This window comes from Fukomys damarensis, unplaced genomic scaffold (assembly GCF_012274545.1).
Source record: "Fukomys damarensis isolate Sample0158 unplaced genomic scaffold, DMR_v1.0_HiC HiC_scaffold_2, whole genome shotgun sequence".
Lineage (NCBI taxonomy): Eukaryota > Metazoa > Chordata > Mammalia > Rodentia > Bathyergidae > Fukomys > Fukomys damarensis.
The window spans coordinates 40,347,115-40,373,547 of record NW_022900914.1 but is presented as its reverse complement, the minus strand read 5'-3'; the positions used below and the strand labels follow the sequence as shown (position 1 = coordinate 40,373,547).

The window sequence follows — 26,433 nt, the reverse complement described above, 5'->3', positions numbered from 1 at the left end:
AAATCTTCAGCAGTATGCTAAATAGGTCTGAAAGAAGGGGCAGTAATTGAAAGCTATTTCAGTATGAGGGGTCAGAGATTGCAAAGCAATTTGTACACCTGATGAGACGGTTGTTACTGGTCCTCTATACTATTCCACCTCCAAAATTTAACCAGTGTCCAAAATTACCTTAAGCTTTCTTATATTTTTATCTAAAAACTTACTGAATCTTCCGGAGGTCTCTGGATTTTCCCCCAATCCACAGAAGGTCCTTTTTCTTGCAAAAATCTATGAAATAGCTTCCGAAATCCATCAAAATCTTTTTTAGTGTGCTGTGAAAATAGAAGTCATTATTACAACCTGCTTAGTATTTAATAAAAACAGATATAAACCATACTTTTAAGACATCTTTAAATGAAAGTCTTGTATTATTAGAATACAGAGAATTTTTCACACTCTAATTTAAAACTAAAGTGTAGAAAAGCTAATAGAACCACATTTAAAGGAAAAGCCAAAAACCTTCCCCATCTCCTATCAGTACAGTATCATGTAATTTGAATACCATTTAGTTCACAGGAATTTCAACCAATACCTTTCTCTACTCCTATGAGGAAATTAATATTTTTTTCAGATAATTTTATTACTATATGTTTTAGCACATAATGTTCACAATCCTTATGGGAAGTTGATATATGTACATAATACATCTGAATTCCTTTGTTCATTCCCTTCCCTTCCCTCCTTCCCCCACCATCTGTCTCTTCATCTCCTTCCTTTTTGTTTTTTCTTGTACATGCTTGCAGTACATAATGTTTATATTCCCTGTGTGGAGCTGGTATATGTAAATAACACATCTTAATTATTTTTGATCCCCTTTCCCTCACCTCATGCCCTCCATCTTTTTAAAACAAATTTTTTTGGGTACATTTTAGGTATACAATACAGTTACATTCATCACTGGAATCTTGTACCTTTATATGACGTATCTTGGTTCTTATTTTTTTCCCATTCCCCTAGTCTCCCCAAACCCCTTCCCACCATCTTTTGATCTCCTACCCCTTTGAGAAAGATCTATCTTCCTACTTCCCACTTTCCATCTCTTATTTTGCTCTTTGTTCTTACTTGGGTTTCTCACATAGGAGAAAAAAACGCAATATTTAAATTTGTGTGTCTGATTTATTTTACTAAATATTATGGTCTCAAGGTGTATCCATTTTCCTACAAATGACTCAGGTTTATCTTTCTTTATGGCAGAGTAGTACTCCATGGTCTGTAAATACCACATTTTCTTTATTCATTCATCTGCTGATGGACATATAGGCCACTTTCAAGATTTAGCTATTATGAACTGTGTTGCTATAAATATAGGTATGCATATATCATTGTAATATGGTATCTTTGTCAAAAGAACAAAAATGAACAAAACAGCTAACTAAAAATATTAAGTACAAATTGAAATTAGAAAAAAGGATATTCTATTGATTCACAAATCCCACTAAACACTGACAACTATTTCTCTATCGATGATATCAAAATACAGAACAAATAAAACATAATCCTGTTCTAATTTTCAGTGACTTTGCAAACTTTCTACGCTTTAAAAAAAAGATTTAAGTTTCTACTATGGGAAAATGTTGAAATTCTTAATTGTTAAGTGATGCTAATTTTTTGTTTGATGTTATCATACATCTAATACTTATTTCAGGCTTGACAATCACCACTGGCAGCAACCAAGTCTGTAGACAGAAGCAAAAAAACACTGTAAAGTCCTTACCTCAAATTCATGTGAGGGTGCTGTGGTAAGTATTTTTTCTAATTCCTTCTTCACAGATAATTCTAGCTCTTGTCTAATGACTTCTTGGAATTGAGAAGCGCCATCTTGCGACATTGCTTTGCTAAGATCTTAAAACAAAAATATAAAACTGTAAACTGAAAAACCAATCACTTAAACAGCTATAGAGAATCTATTTCTGGTAAAATAAGAAGGATTTAGAAATGAAAAGGACTTGGTCCTATGGTCCTATGATCCCCTGGCAGGATTTTAGCAGGAACAACTAATTAGGATTATATAATAAAAGAAGCTCAAAATTAAACATTTCTGGGTAATGAGACAGGAGAAAGTAAAAAGATTAACCTACATTTGAGCACATAATTCCATTTCTACGAATGTTTCCCTACTAGCTATCAAAAGTGGAGAAAAATTAGAAACAACTGGAATAACATTAATAACTGCTGCTTCAGAAGAGAGCTGGGGGTGTTGACAAATTCACAGAACCAAGACTCCTTCCATCTCTCCAGTTTGTAGGGGAAGTAAGAGCCTTATTAGGCTTTCTGGATAATCCTGAGCAGAAAGAGTTAAAACTTTACTGAGGGAGCAATTAATGATAGAAGAGAAAGCTGACAGGCCCAGCTGATAGCTGAAATGCAGGCCAGTCCCTAACCAAGTTAGCCTTCCCATGCACCCCTACCTTCAATAAAATGCAAAATAGAGTAAGGGGTGGCCACTTAAAAGACAGCTCTTATTTAGTATATAATACACACAGACACAAACGCACACATGCGCACGCGCACGCACACACACAAACACACACACACACATATTCTCTCTTTATGCCACTGCATTACAGTCACACACATTCCTCAAACTTAATTGCTAACTCAACCTTGTATGCTTGTACATAAGGTCCCTTCTAACCAACCCATAAATTCTAGAGATAGGACCATGACAGGGCATGAGAAAATCAAATAAAGACCACTTAGGAATGTGCATGTAGACAATGGTGTGGTGGGGTTAGAGTCTTAAGGCCTGGGACCCATCTATGACAATCCAGGGAACCAATCAGGTTATGGCAAATTTTCAGATAGGGGAAAGGGCCCTGATATCCCATAAACACAGCCGGGGACAAAGGGCCCGTGAATATCTGGCTCCAGGTCCGCTGCACTCTCAGGGTAACTTTCTGTTCCCTTTTTTCTTTCAAATAAAGTGTTTTTGTTTTCTTTCTAAACTTGTATCTTTAATTCTTTATGGGTACCAAGTTTACTATCCCAGTAAGCTGCTTGCCCTAGTGGAACAGCAGTTTAATGCATACTTCCTAGATGCAATACAGTCCAGATGAAAAGTTTAAGGAATTTTTTTCATTTTAGAACAGAACTACTCCAATTTCATATTCCCCATTAAAGGACTTTTTGGGAGATATGGGCAATTCCAAGGTTTAACTACTTCCATATATCAACATTTTTACTTCTAAAGAGTATAGGACTGACTGTCCTCTTCTGGTCTTCAATTTGAGCCAAGACTTTTCACTGCTTTTCTGTGTCAGATTAGACTATCAGGGATTTTGGTATAGCTAGGCACATTTGTGACAGATAGATCTTATCAGAGGTGACAGGAATGCCTGTTAGATGAATATAAACAAAAGTAGAAAAACAAAGAAAAAGAAAACAACCTAGGCCCAAATATCTTGGGAGAAAACACCAACACAGGTTGTTGTACATGTTTACTATCTGGAGAATAATCATTCTACGTGCTGCTCATAAAACAAGGGACAATTATATTATTGTCCACTCTTTTATCCTCAGGACCTAATTCGATCTTATTCTATAAATTTATAAAAGTTTAATCTTATAATAAAACATTTCATTTGATATCTAGTGATTTCTACAAATGCTGATTAATTCAGCAGAATCATATTTTCAAAAGGCAAAAAACAAACCTTTCCACAGTGCCCACACTACAAAATATTTCATTTACTATTTGAGCAGGAAGAGGAAACATTTATATAGACAGAATTAAAGTCACTATCATCTATATTTTAAAAATACTTTTGAGAACAGGCATTAGTAAGCCTTGTAACTCCTGCAGTAATTTATTTAATGCAGTCAACATTTACCTCTCCCAAATATATAAAAATGTTAACAAATGAGATAAACAAAGCTCTTCAAAAATAGACATGTGTATACACTTTTCATCATATTAAAACCCTAGAGAAAAAAAATCCAAGGAAACTTGATGACAGCATACAATTCAACCCCAAATAGCCATTTTATGTGTATTTTTTATAGCCATAAACTACAACATAGCTAAGTTTAAAGACTCCAGTAAAATTACTAGGTAACTTCTCTGTGCGCTAGTAAGAAGCACCATGCAACATAACATAAAACTATATTTTGACTAATAAGAGGCAATTTGATTATCATCTGTAAAAATCAGTGACAACAGATGAGCACATATACATGAGCTATGACAGGTAATTAAAAGCTACTGCAAAATAGTTTAAACTGAGGTAACATGACATCTTTCACACCTGTTTATCCCTTGGTAGACATAGTCATTAACTTAAAATATGTCACAGGTGAAGTTTCCCAACCTGATGCCTCATGTGTACCTAGCCTCTTCTTCAATCTTTAATTCTCATATTAATGTCTGGAAAATAATTTGGAAAAAAACATTTTTATATTAAAGAATACATGAATTATTTGATTCTAAGTCACGATCTCGATCAATTAAATAGATTGAAAAATAACTATACAACCCCACCCCCCCAATATCAGGGATCAAACTCAGGACCTTGTGCTTGCCAGACAGGCACAGACAGCATCATAGAGCTACATCTTTGCCCCTATTACAATGGTTTTAAACTAAATCTTTTTGTTAGACTCAAAGACATTTTAAACTAAATTTTTTTGTTAGACTCAAAGACACCTTACAGATTTGCTATTTTGTTGATGAAATTAGAAGACTAGCATTCATAGTCATTTTCCCTAAAAATTAGAGATGGAAACATTAAACTTATACTCTGGGAAAATGCTAAAAAAAGATAAAACTAAATGTAACTGCAAAGTTTAAAAATAACTAATTTAGCTATTTAAAATTTGTCTAAATGTGAAAAGTGAAAAAGAACTTTATATAGGCTTTCCATGCAGAAAAATAGCCTATTACTTGCTTTCAAGTGAAAATATACAGAATGTGCCATAATAATACTATCATCTCTACCAGTCAAGTTAGGAAAGGCAGGCTGAAAGATCACATTAATACTATTGGTTGCAGTAGGGTTTGCAAGGGAATATATTTAATAGAGGATACATAATTTTTTTTTTTTTTTTTTTTTTTTTTTTTTTTTTTTTGGTACCAGGGATCAAACTCAGGTCCTTGCACTTGTGAGGCAGGCAGCAGAATCACTGAGCTAAATCCCTGGCCCAAAGAATCCAGCCAAGGGCCTGGATCCCACAGCAATGTCCTGCTCAAGTTCAGCTGAAGGCCGAAAGTCCAAGGCAATGTCCTCCATGAATCTAGCCAGTGACCTACAGCAATGTCTCATGCTTGTCTGTATCAAGATTCTGCCTCAGGAAGGCCCAAAGGCCAGTGGTGGAAGCCAAAAAACCTCCACTGGTGGGGTAAAGGATTTGTGCTACCAGGCTGAGGGATCTACACTGGAGCCAGGAAGCAATGCTCACAGTGAAGATCAGAGCTTCCCTGACAAGAATAGCAAGCCAAGCCATTCCCAGCAACAGTGAGCACCCAAACTCCTCCTCCAGCCTAGTTCATATAAGGAAAACAAACAGCAGCAAGCTTCTACACTTGATCTTAGCCAAAAGGCCGAGAAGCGATAGCAGCAAGCTTCTACTAGAAAATCAACAGCCTTTGATCTTTCCCTCCAGTTTTTTTGTATGCCGTTGGCAACAATCCTCAGGTGAGTCTTCCCCACCCAGACCACACTGATTCAGTTCTAAATTGACCATTAGTTAATCCACCACACTCTCCGTGACCAAACTTTCTGACACAGATTCAAACCTGCGGTATGAGACATATTCCTAACCTTTATTTCTCCCATTTGTTTGATAAATAAACCAAATACAAGGAAGAACAATGTATACATTTTCTATTGTATATTTAAATGTAATCAGCTTACACAAAAAAGAACATTACAACAAGCCTGTATGTAACCTCTTCATTCTGCTGCTGTTCCACCCCACCTCCCCTTCCTGGGCAAAGTGCTACCATGAAGTTCTATTTCTAGTGATAAGATAAGGAAGAGCTATGTAGGAGTATACGTAAAGCATTCCTCCTTGAGGAGGCTGAGGCAGGAGGATCACAAGTTCAAGCACAGCCTGGGCAACTTGGCAAAATAAAAAATAAAAGGCTGGGGATACAGTTGTTTGAAGGCCCTGGGTTTAATCCATAGTACCATGGGGTGAGGAGTGCATAAAAAAGGGCTTTGAAGGAATAAAGAATATTCAAGAATAAACAAAAAGGATGAGTGCTTAATACAACCAGAGGGACCTAGGCATGGATCTGAAGGTACAGATCTGACGGCACAGAGCTAGAAATCATTTCTCTTTACAGTGACTTCCTTATTCATTCTGAATTTTTAAAGAAAGGTATGGACTTTCTGGTAGGAAAGAAAGCACAGACCCCAGAAGCTCTTTTGGATTTAACATTCTCAGATTAGACTGCTGACAATGACAGCTGTGTTTCTAAAAGGTCAATTAAAGAACCCCCTGAATAATGCAAGATTTGTAACCTCATAAAATGTTTTTATCCTTCCCCACTTCCTAGCAAAACAAAACTGATCCTCCATGACTTTAAGCAGAAAGCAATAGGAGAACCAAAAATCCTACTATCTTAGTCATTAATCAAAACTTTTTTAGAGATGGGGCAATTAATTTACCCTCTGCAGGTAAGTAAACTAAAAGTTGGAAATAGTTCAATCTTACACAAAGTCACAGAGTAAGTTAATGCTGGATCCCACAAGGAAAGCTATTTTTTTTTTTCCTGAGTCCCATCCCACCACACTGAGTAGAAATAGCCTATTCATACCCTGTGCCTCCCTACCCCCAGCCTGGCTCCCTTTAATTTTTGGCTTGAAATCCCTAACTATCACTCACCTTCAAAAGCATTTCTATCAGAATCTCTTATATCTAATCAACTGTTAGAGTAACTCCTCAACCCCATGAAACTGGGCTTACAAAAATTACCTTGATTTATTTCATTACACTTTTAATCAATTTCATATAGAACAGGCAGTAATTGTTTTTACCGCCTTCACCCCTCACCCATAACTTCTTAATTCTTCCTTGTTCACAAAAAAGAAAATTTCTGCTGTCCAACTATAGGGTAAAAAAACAAAAATTTTAAAAGAAAAAAAACTAACCAGAAAGAAAAACAAAGGAAGAAAGCAGCAGGAGACATTTGATCTGACAAGAGCTCGTTTTTTGTTTAATTCAGGTATTTCATTCCTTGCATTTCAGCAACTAAAAGGTATATACATAATACCTTTTCTTGACACTTATAATACAGGCACAAACAAAATAACTTCACATTCTAAGCACAAAACTAGTGCATAGGCCACAAAGAAGCCACTGGGAAAATATCTAGAGCAACAAAAGATGGAAGAGCCATCCTCAGGCCACCTCTCACAACTCATTAGACCTGATCAGTCCTAACCTTCCTGGGAAGCCCACATTGAGAGATATTTGAATTAAGAAAATAATTAAGACTCAAATAAATACAAAACTCTAAGATTATAATGGCAACTAGAAAAAAATCATGAATAATAATTATAGAATACTTTATCCTGACGAGATTTACAATCAATTCAAACTAACCAGCTACTTCTGGGCACTTACTACACTCCTTTAAATTCAATTATTTTAAATAATCTTCCTAGAAAGGCTCTTTTTTGGGTTCCATTACGAATTTCATCCCATATTTTTTAACCTCTCTCACCATCCCTGTTTACATAATTAATTCTCCCTTCCTTCATCTACTTTCTGTGTTTCCTAAGATTTTGTGCCCAGAATTTCTTTTTTCTCAACTATTCCCTCACCAGTCTTCTTATTGATGACTCTCAGACATATGCTTCTCATCATAACTTTTTCCTTTGTGCTCCAGGTTCACATTCCCTACTACTTTCTAGATTTTTTGCCTTAGATACTCATCTGGGCACCTCAAACTCAACTTTGTTGTTATCCAAAACAAAATTCATCATATCCAAAATAAATTACTCTTGTTGTCCTCCCTGGTCATCACAGCACTAACTTTTTTCTAGAAACTGCACAGTCACACAATTGGCTCTTCCCTCCTTTCCCCACACATTTAAATTCAATCCAATGCCAGAATTTAACTGAATTAGTATAATCCCATTCTTTGCTTCTCATTTTCCTATTACCTTAATTCCCTGAACATTTTCACTGTCCTGGTCATGACAACAGCTTTCTAATTAGATGCTAATTAATCTAATGGTACAAGAACAACACTCCCACCCCCAGTGCCGGGCATCACTTCTCTCCCTCATTTCAAGAGAAAGGTTCTCAGATTCTTTACCCAGATGTTTCCTAAAAGCCAGGCTGAAGTTAAGTGTTGGAAGTAGGCAAACTAGCTACAGAATGTATAAAGGCTGCAATTTCCTTCTTCATTTGTGATTCTAAAACTGCAGTACAAACATCGGAGGGCTTGTTAAAACACATGTTCCTGGGCCAGGTCCAAGAGATGCTGACTCGGTAGGTTTGGGGTGGGGAGAAGTTGCATTTCTATAAGCAAACACTGCCAGTATTGCTTTGAGTAGCTCTAATAAGTTATACAGTACTCCACTTATCCCAATGTTCACAGCAGCCATGTTCCTCATTCTTCCTGTCACTTATTCTATACCCTAAAGCCATGTGTCTCAGAGTTAGCACCAGGCCCAGGTTGGTCTAACCAAAGCCATCTCAAATTGGCTTAAGCAGGATTCAGGCCAGTGAGCAGCAGGTTTGGCTAAAATCCTTAGAAAACCCAGTTCCTCATGAAGGAAGGAAGGAAGGAAGGAAGGAAGGAAAGAAAGAAAGGAGGGAGAAAAAATGCATATAAATGCTTACAAATGCTTTTTGATAACAAAAATAAAAGGGTACTGACTGGGCTTTTAAAGAGAACTTGTACAGCATCAAATATGCACAGCTATTTGCTAATCAAGATTTTTGCTATTATACACTGCTTTATTTTTAAAAACTTACAATTTATTCATAAATCAAGGTTTCTCATTAATAACTGAGATTTATCTTGTTCTCATACAATAGAGTAGTTCTTAAAATCTCAAAGAAAGAAGAAAATATCATTTCTGGAAAATAACATTCAGAAGGGATTTGTTAAATCCCTGCTTTAAGTCTAATGGGTGACAAGAAGTTTATGCCAAGGGGCCTATCACATTTGTTTGTTGAAAAGAGAAAAATTGGATACAACAAAAATATCAGTACCAAGGACCACAAACTGATCTGGTAGTCCTGCCCTACAATTTGATTCATGTATATTTAAATAAAACTTTTAAGCGTGGAAAGGTTGTAAGAACTGTGAGTCCAATTCCTTCTCGAGAGATGCAGCAAAAGGGGGCTGAATTGCGTAACAACACAGCAGCAGTGCTAAACTGGAACCCAAGCCCTACTGCCTATGCCCGGCTTCTTTCTCCTTCCACTAGAGGAAGGCCTCTCCTTTCAGTTGCGGAGCATTTACATGGTTTATTCCAAGGGATATGCCACCAAATCCGAATGAAAACCAGTGACTCAACTATGTCTCTTAAATGAGGTTATTATATGACGTTAAACTACAAATTAGACTTTTTTTTAACTGCATCTTATGCTGTTCAACTTTTTTCTGAGCTATGGAAAAAATTGAAGAAAGCTTTTATGCACTCTATAAATATTTTATTACCAAGGATAAGCATTTTACCATTGACACAAATGAGCCCCAAACAGTGCATATATCAGTTATTCAGTTTTGCTGTACTCATTGGAACTTTTAAAATTCTAAGCAGGGTATAAAACAAATGGGAGTATCACACTGGCCTTTGCCAAGGCACCAAGTGGAAGATAATACAAACTCCAATCACTTTGCAATTCACTGTGGCTAAGAAGCTGCTGGGCATGGTGGCACATGCCTGTAATCCCAGCATTCACTCCAGAGGCTGAGGCAGGAGAATCACTGAGAGTCTGAAGTTAGCCTGGGCTACATAGTAAGGTCAAGGCCAGGTCAAATTACAAAGCAAAACCCTGTAAAAAAAAAAGTGGAACTATTGTCAAAAAGATGTCCACTAAAATAGAATTTTTACAATTGGTGACTAGCAAGCAAAAAGTAGACTAAGCATAGTATGACTATTTCTGTCATCTTTTGTACTGAGGTCCATGAGTAAAAAAATAAGGTTTTAAGATACAAATAAAATCACAGAGACACAAGAAACTCCCTTGATTTATATGGGAAAAACAATTATAGAGAAATGTTTGGGGAAAATGAAACATTTTGTTGTAAGCTAACTAAAACAACATAGCTAATTTCTCCAAATTATTTCTCAAAAATAATCCTTAACTGTCAAATGGTTTGAGGGCACAATTTCTTTTGGCAATAACTGAGAAAAATAAACAATGGAACTACTGGCAGTGGCACAATGAGTGCTAGACAATTTCTTTACAACAAAGAAGATACCTGCATGACCAATCAAGAAAACTAGGAAATAGCTTTCAAATGGAATATTATCTCCTTGCACACACAAAAGTTGCTTGATCAAAAAACAAATAAAGTTTAATATTTTTTCAAAAGTTTAACAAGCCAACTACCATAAAATTTAGTAAGTTTCTAACAGAAATATACATTCCAGGTAGAATTCTAAAGAGCTAAGACATATGGTTTCAATTAAGAGTCACTGAACCTAGGATAATCCATCAAATTATTAAGATCAAGATGTCCACAATTCAAATACTATTACACCAAGTTCACAATATGAAATTATAGGTTGTGTCAAAAGTGTAACACTCTATAGAAAAATGCTAGCTTCTTTCTAAAGAATCTCACAGAATGACAAAGGTAGTAAGTGAATTATATTTCCTCATCCATTTTAAATCTCAAACCCTCAAAGGACCTCCTCTGCAAATTTATTCTAATATTGTTGAAATTTACTCCAATAGCATAAATTCAGTGGTATAAATATCATTTCCTCCGCGAGTGTAAGGAATATCAGATGAACAGCATTATGGGAAGTCAATACAGCTAATTCTCCTTCATTTTCATAGATAACAAATATTTGTTTAACTTTTCAGTGATGAATGTCAGATTTTTTGAGAACTCAGAATGCTCACATTTCTACAAAAAGTAACAAATACAACTCGGTGGAAACCAAAAACCTATAGAATATTGTTTATCTAGAACATTTTATTATTAGGCCAACTAATATTCCTCATACAAGGTATTTTAATTTTGCTACAACTCATCTCTGAAGAAAACCACACACACACACACACACACACACACACACACACACACACACACAGAGACAGAATGGTCTGTGAAGTGATATTGTAAAAAAATACCTACTGTTCAAACATTTCAATGTATTTTCAGAATGTCAAAATGGAACTTCCAAGAAGTGTACCAGTTAATATTACTTCTCTAATATGCTGTCAATTTTTTTCTTCAATAGGCTTTTACAAATGAAAATCATCCATCTTATTAGAAGGCTGAGTTAGTAAGAACAAGGGAAATTTAAGCGCAGAGATTACAAGGTCCATGTTAGAAAAGAGTCAATAAAATTTTCATCAGCTCAACTCTTTATTTTTAATTTCTTTCAATTTTACCTTTACAGCTGTGACTGAACTGAACTAAATCCCTCTCTCTCTCTCTTCTAGCAACACAACAAATACTGAATTACAATTTTTAAAAATGAGGGGTATGCTTCAGTTGGTATTTGGCTGCTGCTAGGCCTCACTCAAATCCATGCCAAATCCTCCTGTTTTTAAAAGTATCCCACACCCAGTCACTTAAGTGAACAAGCTAAAGTTGGTTTTAGAATTTGAGAAGAACCAGGCTAAGATCCCACCTTGACAACTAGGCCCCAGAATGCTTCTCATCTCTGTACTCCTCTGAGACCCTTCTAGTTATAATTAGCGCAGTAATCTTCCTTGGCTAGTTGCCATCTTCTAAATGGGAATCACCAAGAGTCACAAAAGAATTTCAACAAATGGGCAAGCTGACAGGTCTCAAATACTTTTTAAGTGACACAGAGGTACTTAAATAGCTTTCCCTAAAAAATGACAAAGTGCCTCAACTTAAAAATAAGGGACATTTTTATATAACTTAGTAACATTTTTAAAAATTGTAATGTCCCCAATTTTACAGTATAAGCGCATAATATGGCTTTAGTTGGCTAGACAACATGAGTCTTTACCACTTATAAGTAAATAACATTTAGGGAGATAACTCAGGACCTTTTAAAAGCAAAATTCTAAATGACACCCACTGACAAACCTGGCGATGAAACATAACTGATGACCTCTAGCACTTCCAAATGTGAAAAGCTAGGAAATAGATAGTGCTCACATTTATACAGTTATTAGAGGCATTGTAACAATCCCTGGGGCAGAGAAAACTAGAGCTGGAGATATTTCATGGCAAGCAGAGGGTGACCTGAGGGCAAAAATATACCACCTAAGAATTATGCTGTAGAGCCAGTAAAGAGGGGTCTTCCTAAGAGAAAGAACCTTAAGCAACTTAGGAACACAGACTTGTAGTGATAGCCAAGGAAACCTCAAACTTCTTTTGGCCAGGGAGTATATTTTGAGAACTCTCTTGTGTATCAAACTTAACTATTTTTATTGAGAGAATATTTCCAATTTAGTCTATGGTCCAAGTGCTTGAGGATGGAGATCCCCAGATTTACCATCAAATACATGGACTGTTTTGGAGACAGATTCAAGCCAAGTGCAGCAACCTCATTTTCTATGACATTCAAAAATATGGTACATGTATACAATGCATAAATAATACCTGGATCTGATGAACTTTAAGTGCCCAGCAGAAGCGATACACCAGAAATTCCAATATTATACAGTGCACTGTATGTAGTAAGACTTTAAAATTTTTTTTATTGACTAGGCTGAAACTAAAACTGACACCTACCTGCATTACTTCCTCACACTGTCCAAACTTTACCCTACCTTATTCTATGCACATTTTTTTTAAACATATCAATTCCCAAGTGCCTGAGCCAGAACACCAAACCTGGAATAGGAAAATAAAGAACTACCTTATTTTTTATTTTTATTGATGACATGTGGTTATAATATTTCTGGCTGTCTGAAAGGCTACAATGATTTTTTAGAAAAAAAAATTATTGGCCACCTAATATGTGCTTAGCATACTAATATAATTGGTCTCATTTCAGCTTCTTAATAACCTTGAGGTACAAACATTACCTATTTCATTTTCTTCTCCAGTGCTGGGGGTTATTAAGCATATGCTCTACTACCGAGGTATACTCCCCAACACCTAATTTTTATATAGACAGAAACATGTTCAGAAAACTTGTATGGCACCTGTCACCTCTTTGTAAGAAGACTCAAACTTAAGTCCAAAATACTCTATCTTAGTCAACATTCATGTAACCTAAGAGGTGTTATGAAACTACAACTAAAAATGTAGACTAACCTATAGTTTCAAAACACTCACTTATTTAGAATGTATTTCCCTCAAACCCAAAGAGAATGACAGTGTAGTTGGAGAAATAAGCCATGTCTATTATTTTTAATGCATGAAGCAATAAAAGGTGGTGTAAAGGACCAAGATTTTAGATATATGTAAATTTCAGTGCTACTTACTAGCTGTGAACTTTGAACAATACACACATCTTTTTAAAAAAATGTTCAGTCTAAATTGCCCAAGTTGGGCATGATTTTGTGATACTCCTGCCTCAGCCTCTTAAGAGTGCTGGGATTACTGGTGTGTGCCACCACATCCACCTTTAACTTTTTTTCATGTAGTAATGATAAAAATTTACTTGTAGGATTCTTATGAGTCAATGTACAAAAATAGGAACCTAAAATGTTAACCCTTTTTTCTATGAAGTAGCATGATTTAAGTACTAATAAGTAGAAATATCAGTAAGTTCTTCAGGGAAAAAGAAAATCAAAGAATTTGATTTGCTTTATAAAATCAAAAACAAAATTATAATCATTACACTTTAAAACAGATACATGGATCATCTGTATCATTAGCCAATAAGGTTTATAATTTATAACACTGGCAGAGTTACATAGAAAGAACTCATACTTGAAGTACAAAACTTAAAACAATGATAAACAGGCACACAATCACATACAAAAATATTTTTGGGAGGGTGTCACCTTTTTGTGTAAAACTCCCAATTTAAAAAGAAAACTACAACAAGGGGAAAAAATGAGAACCAAGACCTGTCATGTAAAGGTACAAGATCCCAGTAATGAATGTAACTGTACTGTATACCTAGAATGTACCAATAAACTCAATAACAAGAAAAAATAAATTAAAAAAATAAAAAGAAAACTACAAGGGCCAGGGATTTAGTTCAGTGGTTCAGGAGCCTGCCTTGCAAGCGCAAGGACCTGAGTTGATCCCCAGTACCCCCCCGCAAAAAGAAAACTACAATTTAAAGTCAAACTGGATGGCAAGTAAATGTAATGTGGCACCTTGGGATGAATCATGGGACTGGTAATCTGAAGTTTACAGATACTAGAAATGCACCCGTGTTAATTTCTTAGTTTTGACAAATGTGCAACTTTTCTATAAATGCAATATTCCAAAATAAACCCTTTTTTAAAAAAGTGCATGCAAAATAATGACAGATATACTTGGCCACTCTGAGGCCCTGCTACTTGATTTAGAATCTCTCAAGGACAACCTTAACAGCAAAAGCTGTTCATATGAACCAACTTTAAAGCCACTTTAAAACATAACTACATGGTGATGAATGTCTTTATGCTGTATAACTAAAATGTACCAATAAAATTAATTTTTAAAAAGGCTGATCTAAAAAGCAACTCAAAGTTTAAAAAAACATAACTATATGGAGTACCTTCAGTTTAATAATCCTAATTTTGAAAGCAAAGTGACTTGTCTATTTTTCCCTGCCACATTATTGCAAGCACAATTCAGGCTTTAGAGTACTCAACTCAGTTGTGATTACAAAACAAGTTTTTAAACCACCTTTGCCTTTCTAATCTTGAATAAGATATTTATTTAATCAGAACTTAAAGAAGTGTCTCTTAGTACATATATAAAGTATAACACGAATTTGAAAGTCTAATGACAAGTGACATTTCTGAATTTAATGTTAATGACAGGCATAAGGGTCCCATCTGTTTCCTTAATAATGAAGGCAGTCAGATTCTCTTAATCTGTTAACCTAAAACTTAGAGAAGAGTTAATAAAGTGATGCAGAACTCCCTAGGCCAGTTTTATTCCCAGGGTCAAAAGTCGAGCATTACTAACACAACTGTTTCATAAAGTACATCTACATTTTTTTGAAAATTACATTCAGTGATTGTGAACTTTGCTAGCTGTGCATTCAGCAAGATGGCTGAAGCTTTCACAAACTGGGAACTGCAAGGAAAGAGTTTACTTGCACACAGAAAGCAAACCCTGTGCTACAAACTGGTACAGAGGTTTAGGACAACACTCATTTCAATCTATATAGATTACATACACACTTTCCCATACGCAAAAGCAATGTTATTGTTTAGCTCAGTTGATTGGTATTCTCTAATGTTTTGTAACATACATGTGGAATTTAAAGGACAATTTTCAAATCTGAAATCTTAATCTTTTCATATTTCAAAGGAAAAATAAACACAGCAATGCAGCAAAGTCATTTCTCCAGATGAAACGACCTCCAGCTTCAACAGACTACTCCCTGTTTCGCAATAAATGAATCTCAGGCTCAAACCATGTACACACTAACAAGAGTAGAAAAGAACACTAAAGCCTCCTCTAGAGTCCTGGCAAACCCACCTGCTTCCCCCCCAGCCCTCCGGGTTCCCTTTCCCGTCCAAGCGCTACTCACAAGTACCTTGACAGAGAACGCGGAAAGAGTACAAGGATTAATCAGCAAACAAAACCCTGTTTTAATCATTAACACCCACTATCGAGGAGCCAGAGTACTACTAACCTGATTATAGGGAGGCAGAACTAAACCCAGCAGGGCACAGGGACCTATATTATACTTATCAGAAACGCCAACCCAGCGAACAGTTAAAGGAAGCTCAAATGTCAATTTAATGAAAAGGATTTCGCAAATGGTACCTCAAATGAACAACTCCACTTTCAAACCACCCACCCACCAATCTCTCAACTTCCAGCACCCAAGTTCGGTTTAAGAAACCCGGGAGATAAGAACAAATATATCTTACCTTGAACAAATCTCGACATCTTAGGGTTTTACTAAAATACTTGGCTTTCTAGAGGAGTCACACTATAGGGCAGATCTTTCTTGCTTTTAACACTCGACGTGTTCTTTTTCTTCCTATGTTTAGCTACTTTAAGGGAGTATTCAAAGTGATTAAAACTGGCAAAAACAAAAAAAAACAAAAAAAACAAAAAACCAAAAAACACCACCTAGGAAAACCTTTCCCAATTCCAAAAGACGGAAACTTGGTGCGACCCAGTCTGCTCGGGAACTCCTGGCTACTCGGCGTTCCTGACACAACTGAGGGGCAGCTGGAGACTCCCGAAAAGGTAAAAGCGCACGAACTTAAATTTCATCAATGAAAGAGGCGGACCCACAGCGGCTGTTTCACCGCCCCTCGTCCTCCACGCCCTCTGGGGCCCGACCGCAGCAGCCCCGGGCCGCACGCCCCCACCCCACCCCCCGGCCGGCTCCCTAGCGCCGCCGTCCAGTCTCCCGCTGGTTCCCGGGGAAGCCTCAGCCAACTGCGGCTGCCGCCCGAGCAGGGCTCAGGAAGGCGGGTGAAGCCGGCAAAGTGGGGCAGATGCAACCATTTCTGCCAGACCATAAATATCCCGGGACGAGGAGGCGCTACGAATTCCGTGCTCGGGCGGACCAACTGCCGGGGCCTGTAGCTCCCCACAGGAGCGGCGACGCCGGCCGCGGCTCTTCCCGGCAGAGGCCTAGAGGCGGCTACGACGCCCCTCCCCCAAGCGGACGCCGGGAGGCCACGGGTGAGGGGGTGAACCCGCGCGTCCCCCCGGGCTCCCTGCCTAGGGCCAGCCCTTCCCAGGCATATTTTCGTCCCTTCTGCCCTGCGCGTTTTCAAATCTCAGATTCGGCCTTCGGAGCCACAGTGGGTCGGGAATGAGCTCCACGCCTCTGAGAGAGAGAAACAAACACCACCCGGGGTCGCCAGAAGCCCGACCCCGCCCCTCCGCCAGCCGCCAGCGACCCACCTTCCTCTCTTCTTTTAGCAGCTGAGAAAGTGGGGTGTTTACGGCGCCCCAGGAAGAGGGCTCGCGGGCTGAGAGAATGTGACCTCTGAGGCACTCACTCCTCTCTCCCCTGTTCCCTCACACGGGCACACCTGGAACCTTTCACCAACAATCGCAGCCCAGCTGCTGTCCCCCCTCTTCCCACTAGTCAGTCGGCTCGCGACACCCAAAGCCCCCACTTTCTCCGAAACACCTCCCCTCCCCCTCCATTCAGAGCAACCCCCCTCAATGCGGAAATGTCCCTACCGAGAGCTACGGCCAATCAGAAGCTAAAGTTAACGCGGGGTCTGGCCAGCCAATGCGACGTGCGGAGGTGGCAGGGGGCGGGGCGCTTGCCGCAGGAGAGAGCAGTGCGGAGGCAGGCGCTGAGGCAGACTCTGGAATCCCGCGCGTGGGAATAGCAACTGCCGCGGTAGCGAGCTCAGCAAGGGATGTCACCTTTGTAGTACTTCCATACGTCTGCAGACATCTCTGCAAGGGACGGAACCCAAGCCCCAGTGATTTATTTTTGTAGTCTGTAAAAACGTGCCTGCGTACCTGAGAGTGAAGAAACCTCAGTGGATGGAGCCCGAGAGAGTCCAGGCCCTTCTCGGTGGATCCTAATTTTCTCGCCATTTATGGTTTGAGGGGGTTGAGCAAACATCCCGCAGTAAGCAGTGGAATGTGTGTCGCTTAATAAAGTGGAAGGACTTAGGGCGTCAAAGAGAACGTGCCAAAGGAAGCCTCCCTCAACCACAACTATCGCCCTTGCCCCCGTTCTCATCCTGTAGAAATAGGCCCTGTGCTTAGGCATTTACTTCTCTGATCAGTGTGAAAGTTGGCTTGCATCGCCCCCTCAAGAGATGCTTTCCTTTTGATAGATTCTTAAGGTCCTTAAAGAAACGAGGATGTTTAAAAGCGGAACATTGACACTAGCCTGGCTGCGACGTCACTCCTTTTATTGCCAACCCCACCTTATATGATGCCTGTCAGATTTAATATTTACTCTTCGTGATACAAATAGTTCGCATCAATACGGATGTAACAGTGCCCTTAAACAACTACTTCCTAGACTCTGGGCAATATTATTCTACTAAGTAAACTAAAAAATTTAAAATGACTTATTCTCTAAACAAAGAAATTCAATTTTTGTAGTTCCACTGCTCCTACGGAAATGTTTCTAAAAGAGCACAGAAAAGGCCAATGATCAGTTGTCATTAGAGAATGACTGTCATTGATCCCTTGTTTATGTGGTATATAAAAAGATAACACCCTAAATCTCACAGCTATAAAACTTATTCCTCAAAATAAAACCAAAGTATCTAAAATTCAGATGTATACAGATTAATATCAGCATTTGGAGACTGGCAGTGTTGATCAGAATCTTTATATTCTTGTGAACAGAGAAATTGCTCCAGCACTGAATGAGCTGTATTTGTGAATCAGCATTAACAACTAAATAAAACACCAGTAAAGATTTGGGCCCTTGAAAAAAAGGGGTGGTGGGAGCAATGAAGAGTCTTTAATTATAAAAGTTTTATTATAAGAAAGAGTGATCCATTATTTTCTACCTTGACAGCAGATTAAAAGAAAGGAAATGGGTTTTAATTGCAGCACAAGCATTTGGTAATTCCTAAGAATGACAACTTCATCTATGAGTCATTAAATATTGAGTAATAGTACCAAAGAATGTTATACACTTTCTACCTCAAATCTCCAAAAAATAAATACCTACCCATCTTCAGTGGTTAAATCTGTAACCTCTCAAGTAGTGGTTCTTAGAGATTTGACACTCCAGAGTCCATTTCCCAATATTATTTTCAGAGTGTGTTGAAATGGAATTTCTTTATACAGAATCTTAAATTCTGAACCCTCAAATACTTTGTAAAGAGCTTCCTATTTTCTTGGAGCCTCCAGGAAATGTCTTATCTGACAGATCATGAGGGGATAGTGAAGAAAGATATGGGATTTTCTAAGACTGTGGAGCCATGGCCTGCTTAGAAGTCAACTGCTTATTTTTCTATATGCATTTCAGTCCCTGAAACATCTCATTATCTCTCTTCATCTTTACTCTTTTTTTCTTACTATACTACTTTGTAATATCCTTTCAGGGTGCATACTATTGATACTTATATCAGCATTATAAATCTGTAATGGATAGAATTATAGATTAAACCTTTGCAGAAACTTGTGGGGGATCTAAAGGAAGATGAAGATGAGTGTCTGGGAAGGAGTTTGTGAGCAAGGATAGAGTTGGAATGAGGTGGATTACAATCTAAAAGAAAGTCTGGAAGCAAATTTTTGTCTGGTACCACATGTAACTACCCAAAGATAATATAAATTCTGCCTATGTCTTTCTTCAATCCTTCTTTCTACTTCCCCATAGAAATATAAAAAAAATTCAGTTTGATTTAACTAGTCCCATGTCCTGAAATGTATAATAACCTTCCCATATCTTTTCCTTTATTCTAAACAGGAACTTTCTATTAACAAGGAAACAATGTCTGCTTCACTATTTCTAAGGATTCTTTGTGATTCCTTGAGACTATGTCTGGTACGTACCAAGTACTCTGTAAGTATATATTGACCGACTACCTTAATTTAGTAACCCTGAATGTTTTTATTTCATAGTATTGGATCCTGCTTTCTACTCTCTGAGAACCATAAATGATAAATTTAATTTATATTGAGGTAAAGATTTTTAAATATGAACTCGGCCGAAGTATAAAAATAATAGTAAATAAAGTGCCCTGTTTGTTAACAGTCATCATGAACATTAACCTAATAGGGGGTGATTTTGAAATTGCTAAAATATAAAATAATGTGTATGGTCTCTTTCTTTTTCTTTTTTTAATCTATCTTTCCCCATCTGTACACAAGAAAATATAATAGTACAGTTGAGGAGACATATCATAGACATAAAAATTTCTCTGTTGTGCCCAGACTATTTAGCCAAGATCCCAGGCAGCAGTTATATAGTGGACTACTGCCCACACTCAATATTGGCTCCCATCTTTACCCATTTAAATCCTAGGGCACCCACATGAAGGAGGAAAGGGGGCTACTCTTAGTCAGCAGTTGTCAGTTACTAACTAGATTTAACAATTAGGCATTTCATTTAAAAGGTAACCAAACAGGGATAACTGGAAAACTATATCAAATTATATATATGAAGTGAACTACTAGTGCTGAATGAGTAGTCTAGAATGTGGTTTCCAAATACTTGAGGAAGAGAAAGACTTTCCTTTTTCCTGTTGCCAACACCCTGTCATTCTTGAACTGGGAAGTTTGCGAAACATGTTGTGAATTTAAATTGAGACATATCCTTCCATTTGTTCACAGTATGACTTTTAAATTATATTTGAACATTATATAACTTTTATATCAGAACACTAGAAATTATTTCAAATAATTGAGATGCTTTTTAAAAAGATAGTTATCCAAAGAACAAATAAACCACTCTTAATGCTTTTAAGTCTTTAGGTTCACAAGAATACAGTTTAACCAGAACATGTATAATCTTGTTCATGTTTATCAATAATTTCCCTGTAGGTTCTCCTTTAAGAGTTGAAGAAGAATGGTCCTTACCGAGCCATCCATATTTCTCCTGTTCTGCATGTTTTCCAGGGGACAGTGTGAGAAATGGGATGCCCATGAAATTATTGTATCTCATTCATGTGCCAAACTGTATCTCCAGATGCTCATTGAGAATAGAAGCAGAAGAATCATTACCTTCAGTGACCAGTCCAGGAATAAACATAAAGAAAAACTTTATATGCTCTCAGTTTTTTTTATTGGTACATTTTAGATATACAATACAGTTACATTCATCATTGGGATCTTGTACCTTTACATGACATATCTTCGTTCTTATTTTTTCCGCATTCCCCTAGTCTCCCTTTCCCCTCCACCCTTCATTATTTACAAAGACCTTGTTTCCATTTTTTCCTTTACTTCTTATTTTTCCTTCCCTTTTTACCTTTCCCCTACCCCTCCCATTTGCCTAACACCTTTAGACCTTTTCTTCTTATTACAAAATATCTATTACATAAGGTAGCGATGCTCTGCTTCCCTATCTCTCTTTATCCTAGAGACAATCATTTTTCTTCTGATAGTTACCTCTATATTTCTAAACATTTGTGTTGTACTGTATGTCTTTCTTAAATTATATTTATTTGGCTTCTGGCTGTTAGGCATTATATTTTGACTTCCTGTTATAATATATAGGGACTTAGCTCACTTACATTCCCGTCTTTCTTTTATCCATCATATTAATTTTCTAAACTTGTAGAATATTTGTATTGCATCTTGGAATAACCTAGAGGGAATGTTTGGATATCTATATTGGATCTGATAAGTGATTATTGCTTTTTAAATAGATATAAAATTACAACCAGGTATAGTTGGCACATGCCTATAATCACAGCACTTCAGAGGCTGAGGCAGGAGTATCACCATGAGTTTGAGGCCAGCCTGAGTGAGAACCTATCTTTAAAAGAAAAAAAGCATAAATAGATATAAAATTGCAAAAGTAAAAATGAATACAAAGCAATAAGGGAAATATTAAATGTTGAACTTATATAAAAATCTTTTCAATATTTAAAGGGAAATATGAACTTGCCTACATGATCATAGTCTTTTTTAACAAGATTTTATGCTCGAATAGTTATATGTAATTTCTTAACAAGACTTTCAAAATATAACCTTTTAAAATTCATGGTAGTCATTATAGAGACTACCTACTAACCCCTGAAATAACCAGGTTCTAATCCCCCAAATTTGTGAATGTTACCCTTTATGGTAACAGGGATTTGTCTATGTGATTAGAAATTTTCAGATGGAGAAATTATCTTGAATTATCTGGGTGGGTCCTAAATGTAATCACAGGTTCCTCATTAAATGTAGGTAGAGGGAGATTTGAAAAAGACAGAGGAAGAAAGCAAGGTGACGATGGAATCAGTGAGAGAAAAGGCAGTGTCTTGCAAGGCCATGAGCCAAGGAATGAAGATATTCTCCCTAAACAAGAAAAGGAAGTGAAATGGATTCTTTCCCAAGTCCTCTGAAGGTTGTATAAGCCTGGTAACACTGATTTACACTGAGTGAAACGTATTTCAGATTTATAAGAGAAGGAATATTTATTGTTGTAAGTAATCCAATTTGTGGTAATTTGTATGTGGGAAACTAATCCAGTTACCATGAGAAACTTTGTACAAATTGGTAATAAAAATTTGTGAACATCTTCTTTTGCAACCATTCCAACTGTATGTTGGTTGATGTATCCAGAGAGTCCAGCAGTTCTGTCTTTTTTATTGACAAATGAAATGATGAAATTGAATGGGATAAGGCAAATGGATTTTTAGTCTGATTAAACTGTTTTCTAGAAAATATTTTAAAATAATAAGGCTTAAATTTGTAGCACATGCATACATTGTTGAATGAGTCAGATCAGAACTACTTTGAGTGCTATAAAAAGGCACAGCGACAATCAGAAGTTTCTGCTGTCTGCAAAGGCAGAATTTTAGAACCTCCAGAGCTGCACCATCCAAGAGCCACAAGCTGACAGTGATATATTAAGCACAATCAAGGAGGTATTTGATTATCTGGACATCTACTTTACAAACTAGCTCCTGAGCATATTGCCCTTCACCTTGGATAAGTGTTCTGTAGAGCTACTGATGTTTTTCATTATCTACCTCACCTACAGAGACTCTCCTCCTTTTGAGCTTCCTTCCCAGAAGCTCTGGGAAAGGCTACCAGCAGTTGCAGACAACCAAGTGTTCCTTGCTTGTCCCAAAGTCAGAAAGAATCAATACATTCTTTGCAACTGTAAACCATTCAAAAATACAATTAGAAGATTCCAGTCTCTATTTCCCCTCTTACCACTGCTTGGCTGCACAGAAGAGAGAGAAAGAAGAGGGAGAGCAAACCTGGTGCAGAGAACAGTTCCAAGAGAAAAAGCCATTCTCAATTATCCATGACTATCAACCAGAATTTTACAGAAAAATAATTAGAGGTCAACAACATACTGAAGTTCTAGCTCCACACAGATCTGTACAGTAAAAATTTTAAAACATTATTCACGTAAGAGAAATATATTGGAAAACTGTTGTTATGGTTTAGATCTAGAATGTCTCATGTGTTCAAAGGTGGGGCTCTTAGAAACTGATTGAATCATGGGTTCAGAGCTAATACACTGTTAGCAGGAGGGGCCTGGTGAAAAGAGGCCGGTTACTGGGGGGGTGTGACCTGAAAGGATATATGTATCCCTCCAGGGATCTTCCCTTCCCTCTGCTTCCTGACCACCTTGACATGAGCAGCTTTCCTCTGCCAGGCTCTTCCACCGCACCATTTCTCCCATGGAGCTGGCTACCATGATGACATGTCTGAAGGTGTAAGCCGGAATAAGCCTCCTTTAAGTTGTGGGTGTTAGGTATTGTAGGTTTTTTTTTAAAATTTAATTTATTGGTACATTCTAGGTAAACAGTACAGTTCCATTCATTACTGGGATCTTGTACCTTTACAGGTATTGTAGTTTGATGATGGGAAGCTGACTAAGGCAACTGTCTATATTTGAAACATAACAGGCAGATTAAGAGATTTTTGAGCTGTTTAATGTTAGCTTTTCTAACAGACCAGAGCTGGATGAAGATTAGATAATGCCACAAATGGAGTAATAGGATAATGAAAGAAAAAATGACCCAGATAGACTAAAATTTTCTTTACGCCCAATGTTAGATTGAAAGGTATACCAGTTTCTTAGAGATAAGAAATGAAATACTAAAACCAAACTGATAATATTTCAAATTTTTGTGTTCATATACCTTTATACATGTATATTGGTGTGCATTTTCATATACTCACGAGTTTATCTATAATTTATATCCTTTTATTTCAAAAAATTTGAGGCCAAGATGTGTATATTTCCAATTAAGTTAATTGCATAGTAAAGTGGGTATAGTATAGTTCATTCTGTAGTGGAAATTTAGTGTACTTATTCTCATCTAAACTTTTTTGTTGTCTTTACATAATCATGTTAAAGAACCCCTTCCCTTAATATTTTTTAAATGTATCATTTTCAATTTACTGAACCCAAGTGATAGTCTAGATAAAATGTCTTGTTATAGATGATATTCTAGAACACATATGCTATACATTACATGATCAATCTCTAAAGCTGTAAACCCCGAAGTCCTTTCAATAGAATCCCCATGAAATATGTGCCATTGTCTAAGGGTTTATTTATCTATTAGTGTTTTTTTTTTTCCGTTTCAGTTACTTATAACAGTATTGATGTCCAAGGAGGCAGAAGAGTTCATTAGGAAAAACAGACCTTTGAAAATAAACTTTTAAAATTTCAAATTCTGTCACTTAGAACCTGAGTAATGTTAGATAAATTACTTAGATAATTTGATTATAACTTGTTTCCTCATCTGAAGATGAGAATAATAATTAGTAACCTATTTTGCCTCTTGTAGTTATTACAAATATCTCTTGTATGGTCCTGTCATAATATTAATCTTGTTATTCTCATTTCTTGATTTATTATTTTTTATTCAGTATTTATTTTACCACTGTAGACTGTGAGCTATTTGAGGGCCAGGCTCAGGTCTACATCCTCAGAGTGTATCACAGTGTTTAGCCAAAAGAAATGTGTTGAATAAATTATCAAGTGAGATATTTATGAATTAACCTTAATAACTGCAGAGTGCTATATAGGTAATTGATAGTAGAGTTGTCCCTTATTTTTATAGAGAATGTGCTTTGGGTGGCAAATAGCTTATAATTTTACTTTTACACAAAAAGGCATTTCTACACAGCTCTTCTTGTACTAGATTATTGGGAAAGTTGACTATACTTCTTCCTATCCTTGTATCTCCACTTGTTTGCAATATGACTTTATCACTCCTCCTATTAAGAAGTAGAGTCTGGGTTGGCCTGGTGACTTTGACCAATAGTATGTGACAGAAGTGATACTGAATGATTTCCAATCCTTGGCCTCAAGCTTTTCAGCTTTCAGTATCACCCTTTGGAATACTTCCCTGAGACTGTGCATGCAGAAAGCCTGCCATAAAATGACAGGCTGTATACACTAAAGATGAACTCTTCTAGTGGAAACCTCTTGGACCAAACAGTGTGAACTGCCAGACATATTTTGGAAACTATTTTAGGCTATCTTTTTAAACTGCTTAATGAATCAAAACTGCCCACTTGAGTGACCCAGATAGCACCAGTAGAAAAATGGTCCTGCTGAGCTATATTCATAATAGTGTCTTGTTACACAATAAAGAAATAACCAATGTACCATAATTGTAGTGTCAAAGAAAAACTAAATCAAACTCATTTACTCTGCTTAGCTCTGGAACTGCCCTTATTTAAAAAGTTATAAAATCTTTTCTACAATGAGATGTTTTCAGCCCACATATTTCTCACCTCTAAACTCTGTTTTTCAAACCCTTTGAGGAAGAGATTTCCTCTTATCACCACTTCTCAAATCAGTGCCTACAAATTTAAAGATCTGCTTGTCAATTAATTTTTTAAATTCTCTAAATGGAATATGATGGGTTTTTATTTTAAAATATATTTTCCAACAAATTTAAAGTGTGTTTCTTTGAATATTCATTGTATATACAAGTTTTGTTTTGTTTTGGTTTTTTGAGACAGGGTCTCACTATGTAGTTGAGACTGACCTGGCACTCACTATGTAGCCCAGGTTGATCTCGAACTCACAGCGATCCTCCTACCTCAGCCTCCTGAGTGCTGGGATTACAGGCGCGTGCCACCACACCCAACTTTGTATATATAAGTATATTCTGTGCAGTATTATAATTGCAAAAATGAGGATATAAGCCAAACGTGGTGATGCATGCCTGTAATACCATCATTCTGGGAGGCTCAGGCAGGAGGACTGCAAGTTTGAGCCCAGACTGGGCAATTAACAAGACTGTATCTCAAAAAACAATTTTTTTAAAATTTTATTTGAAGGCTCTGGATTCAACCCTAATGCTGAGAAGAAAAAAAAATGATGCTACAACTCAAATGCCATTAATAGGGGAGTAGTTATCAGTATAAAAGCAAACAGGGACTGGAGATGTAGTTCAGTGGTTCTGCTGCCTGCCTCACAAGTGCAAGGACCCAAGTTTGTTCCCTGGTACCAAAAACTAACTAACTAAATAAATAATAAATAAAAGCACACTGTCAGTTATTAAGAGATATGGTAGCAGTATATATATTGACAGAGAAACATATTCTTTGCTAAGTAGAAAAAG

At 37.0% G+C, this 26,433-nt stretch overlaps 1 protein-coding gene and 1 long non-coding RNA gene across 5 annotated transcripts in view; one reads left to right on the top strand and one right to left on the bottom strand.

Moving 5' to 3' along the window:
- Ugp2 (UDP-glucose pyrophosphorylase 2) overlaps positions 1-17,513 on the bottom strand; it is a 47,198-nt gene extending 29,685 nt beyond the window's left edge. The window contains exons 1-3 of one of the 4 annotated variants that reach the window (XM_010609750.3): positions 17,435-17,513; positions 1,754-1,881; positions 204-311 (exon numbers count right to left, since the gene is read on the bottom strand). In XM_010609750.3, the coding sequence (XP_010608052.1) occupies positions 204-311; positions 1,754-1,867 (222 nt within the window). In that variant the 5' untranslated portion in view covers positions 1,868-1,881; positions 17,435-17,513. Of the gene's footprint in view, positions 1-203; positions 312-1,753; positions 1,882-15,757; positions 15,894-16,155; positions 16,507-17,149; positions 17,412-17,434 lie in introns of those variants that run through there. The other 3 variants (XM_010609749.3, XM_010609748.3, XM_010609747.3) reach the window with 3 other exon arrangements.
- On the top strand, positions 16,621-20,965 carry LOC104852190. The gene is made up of 3 exons (XR_777444.2): positions 16,621-16,924; positions 19,644-19,721; positions 20,720-20,965. It is a non-coding gene; the product is annotated as an uncharacterized LOC104852190 (long non-coding RNA).
- The last annotated feature ends 5,468 nt before the right edge of the window (positions 20,966-26,433 follow it).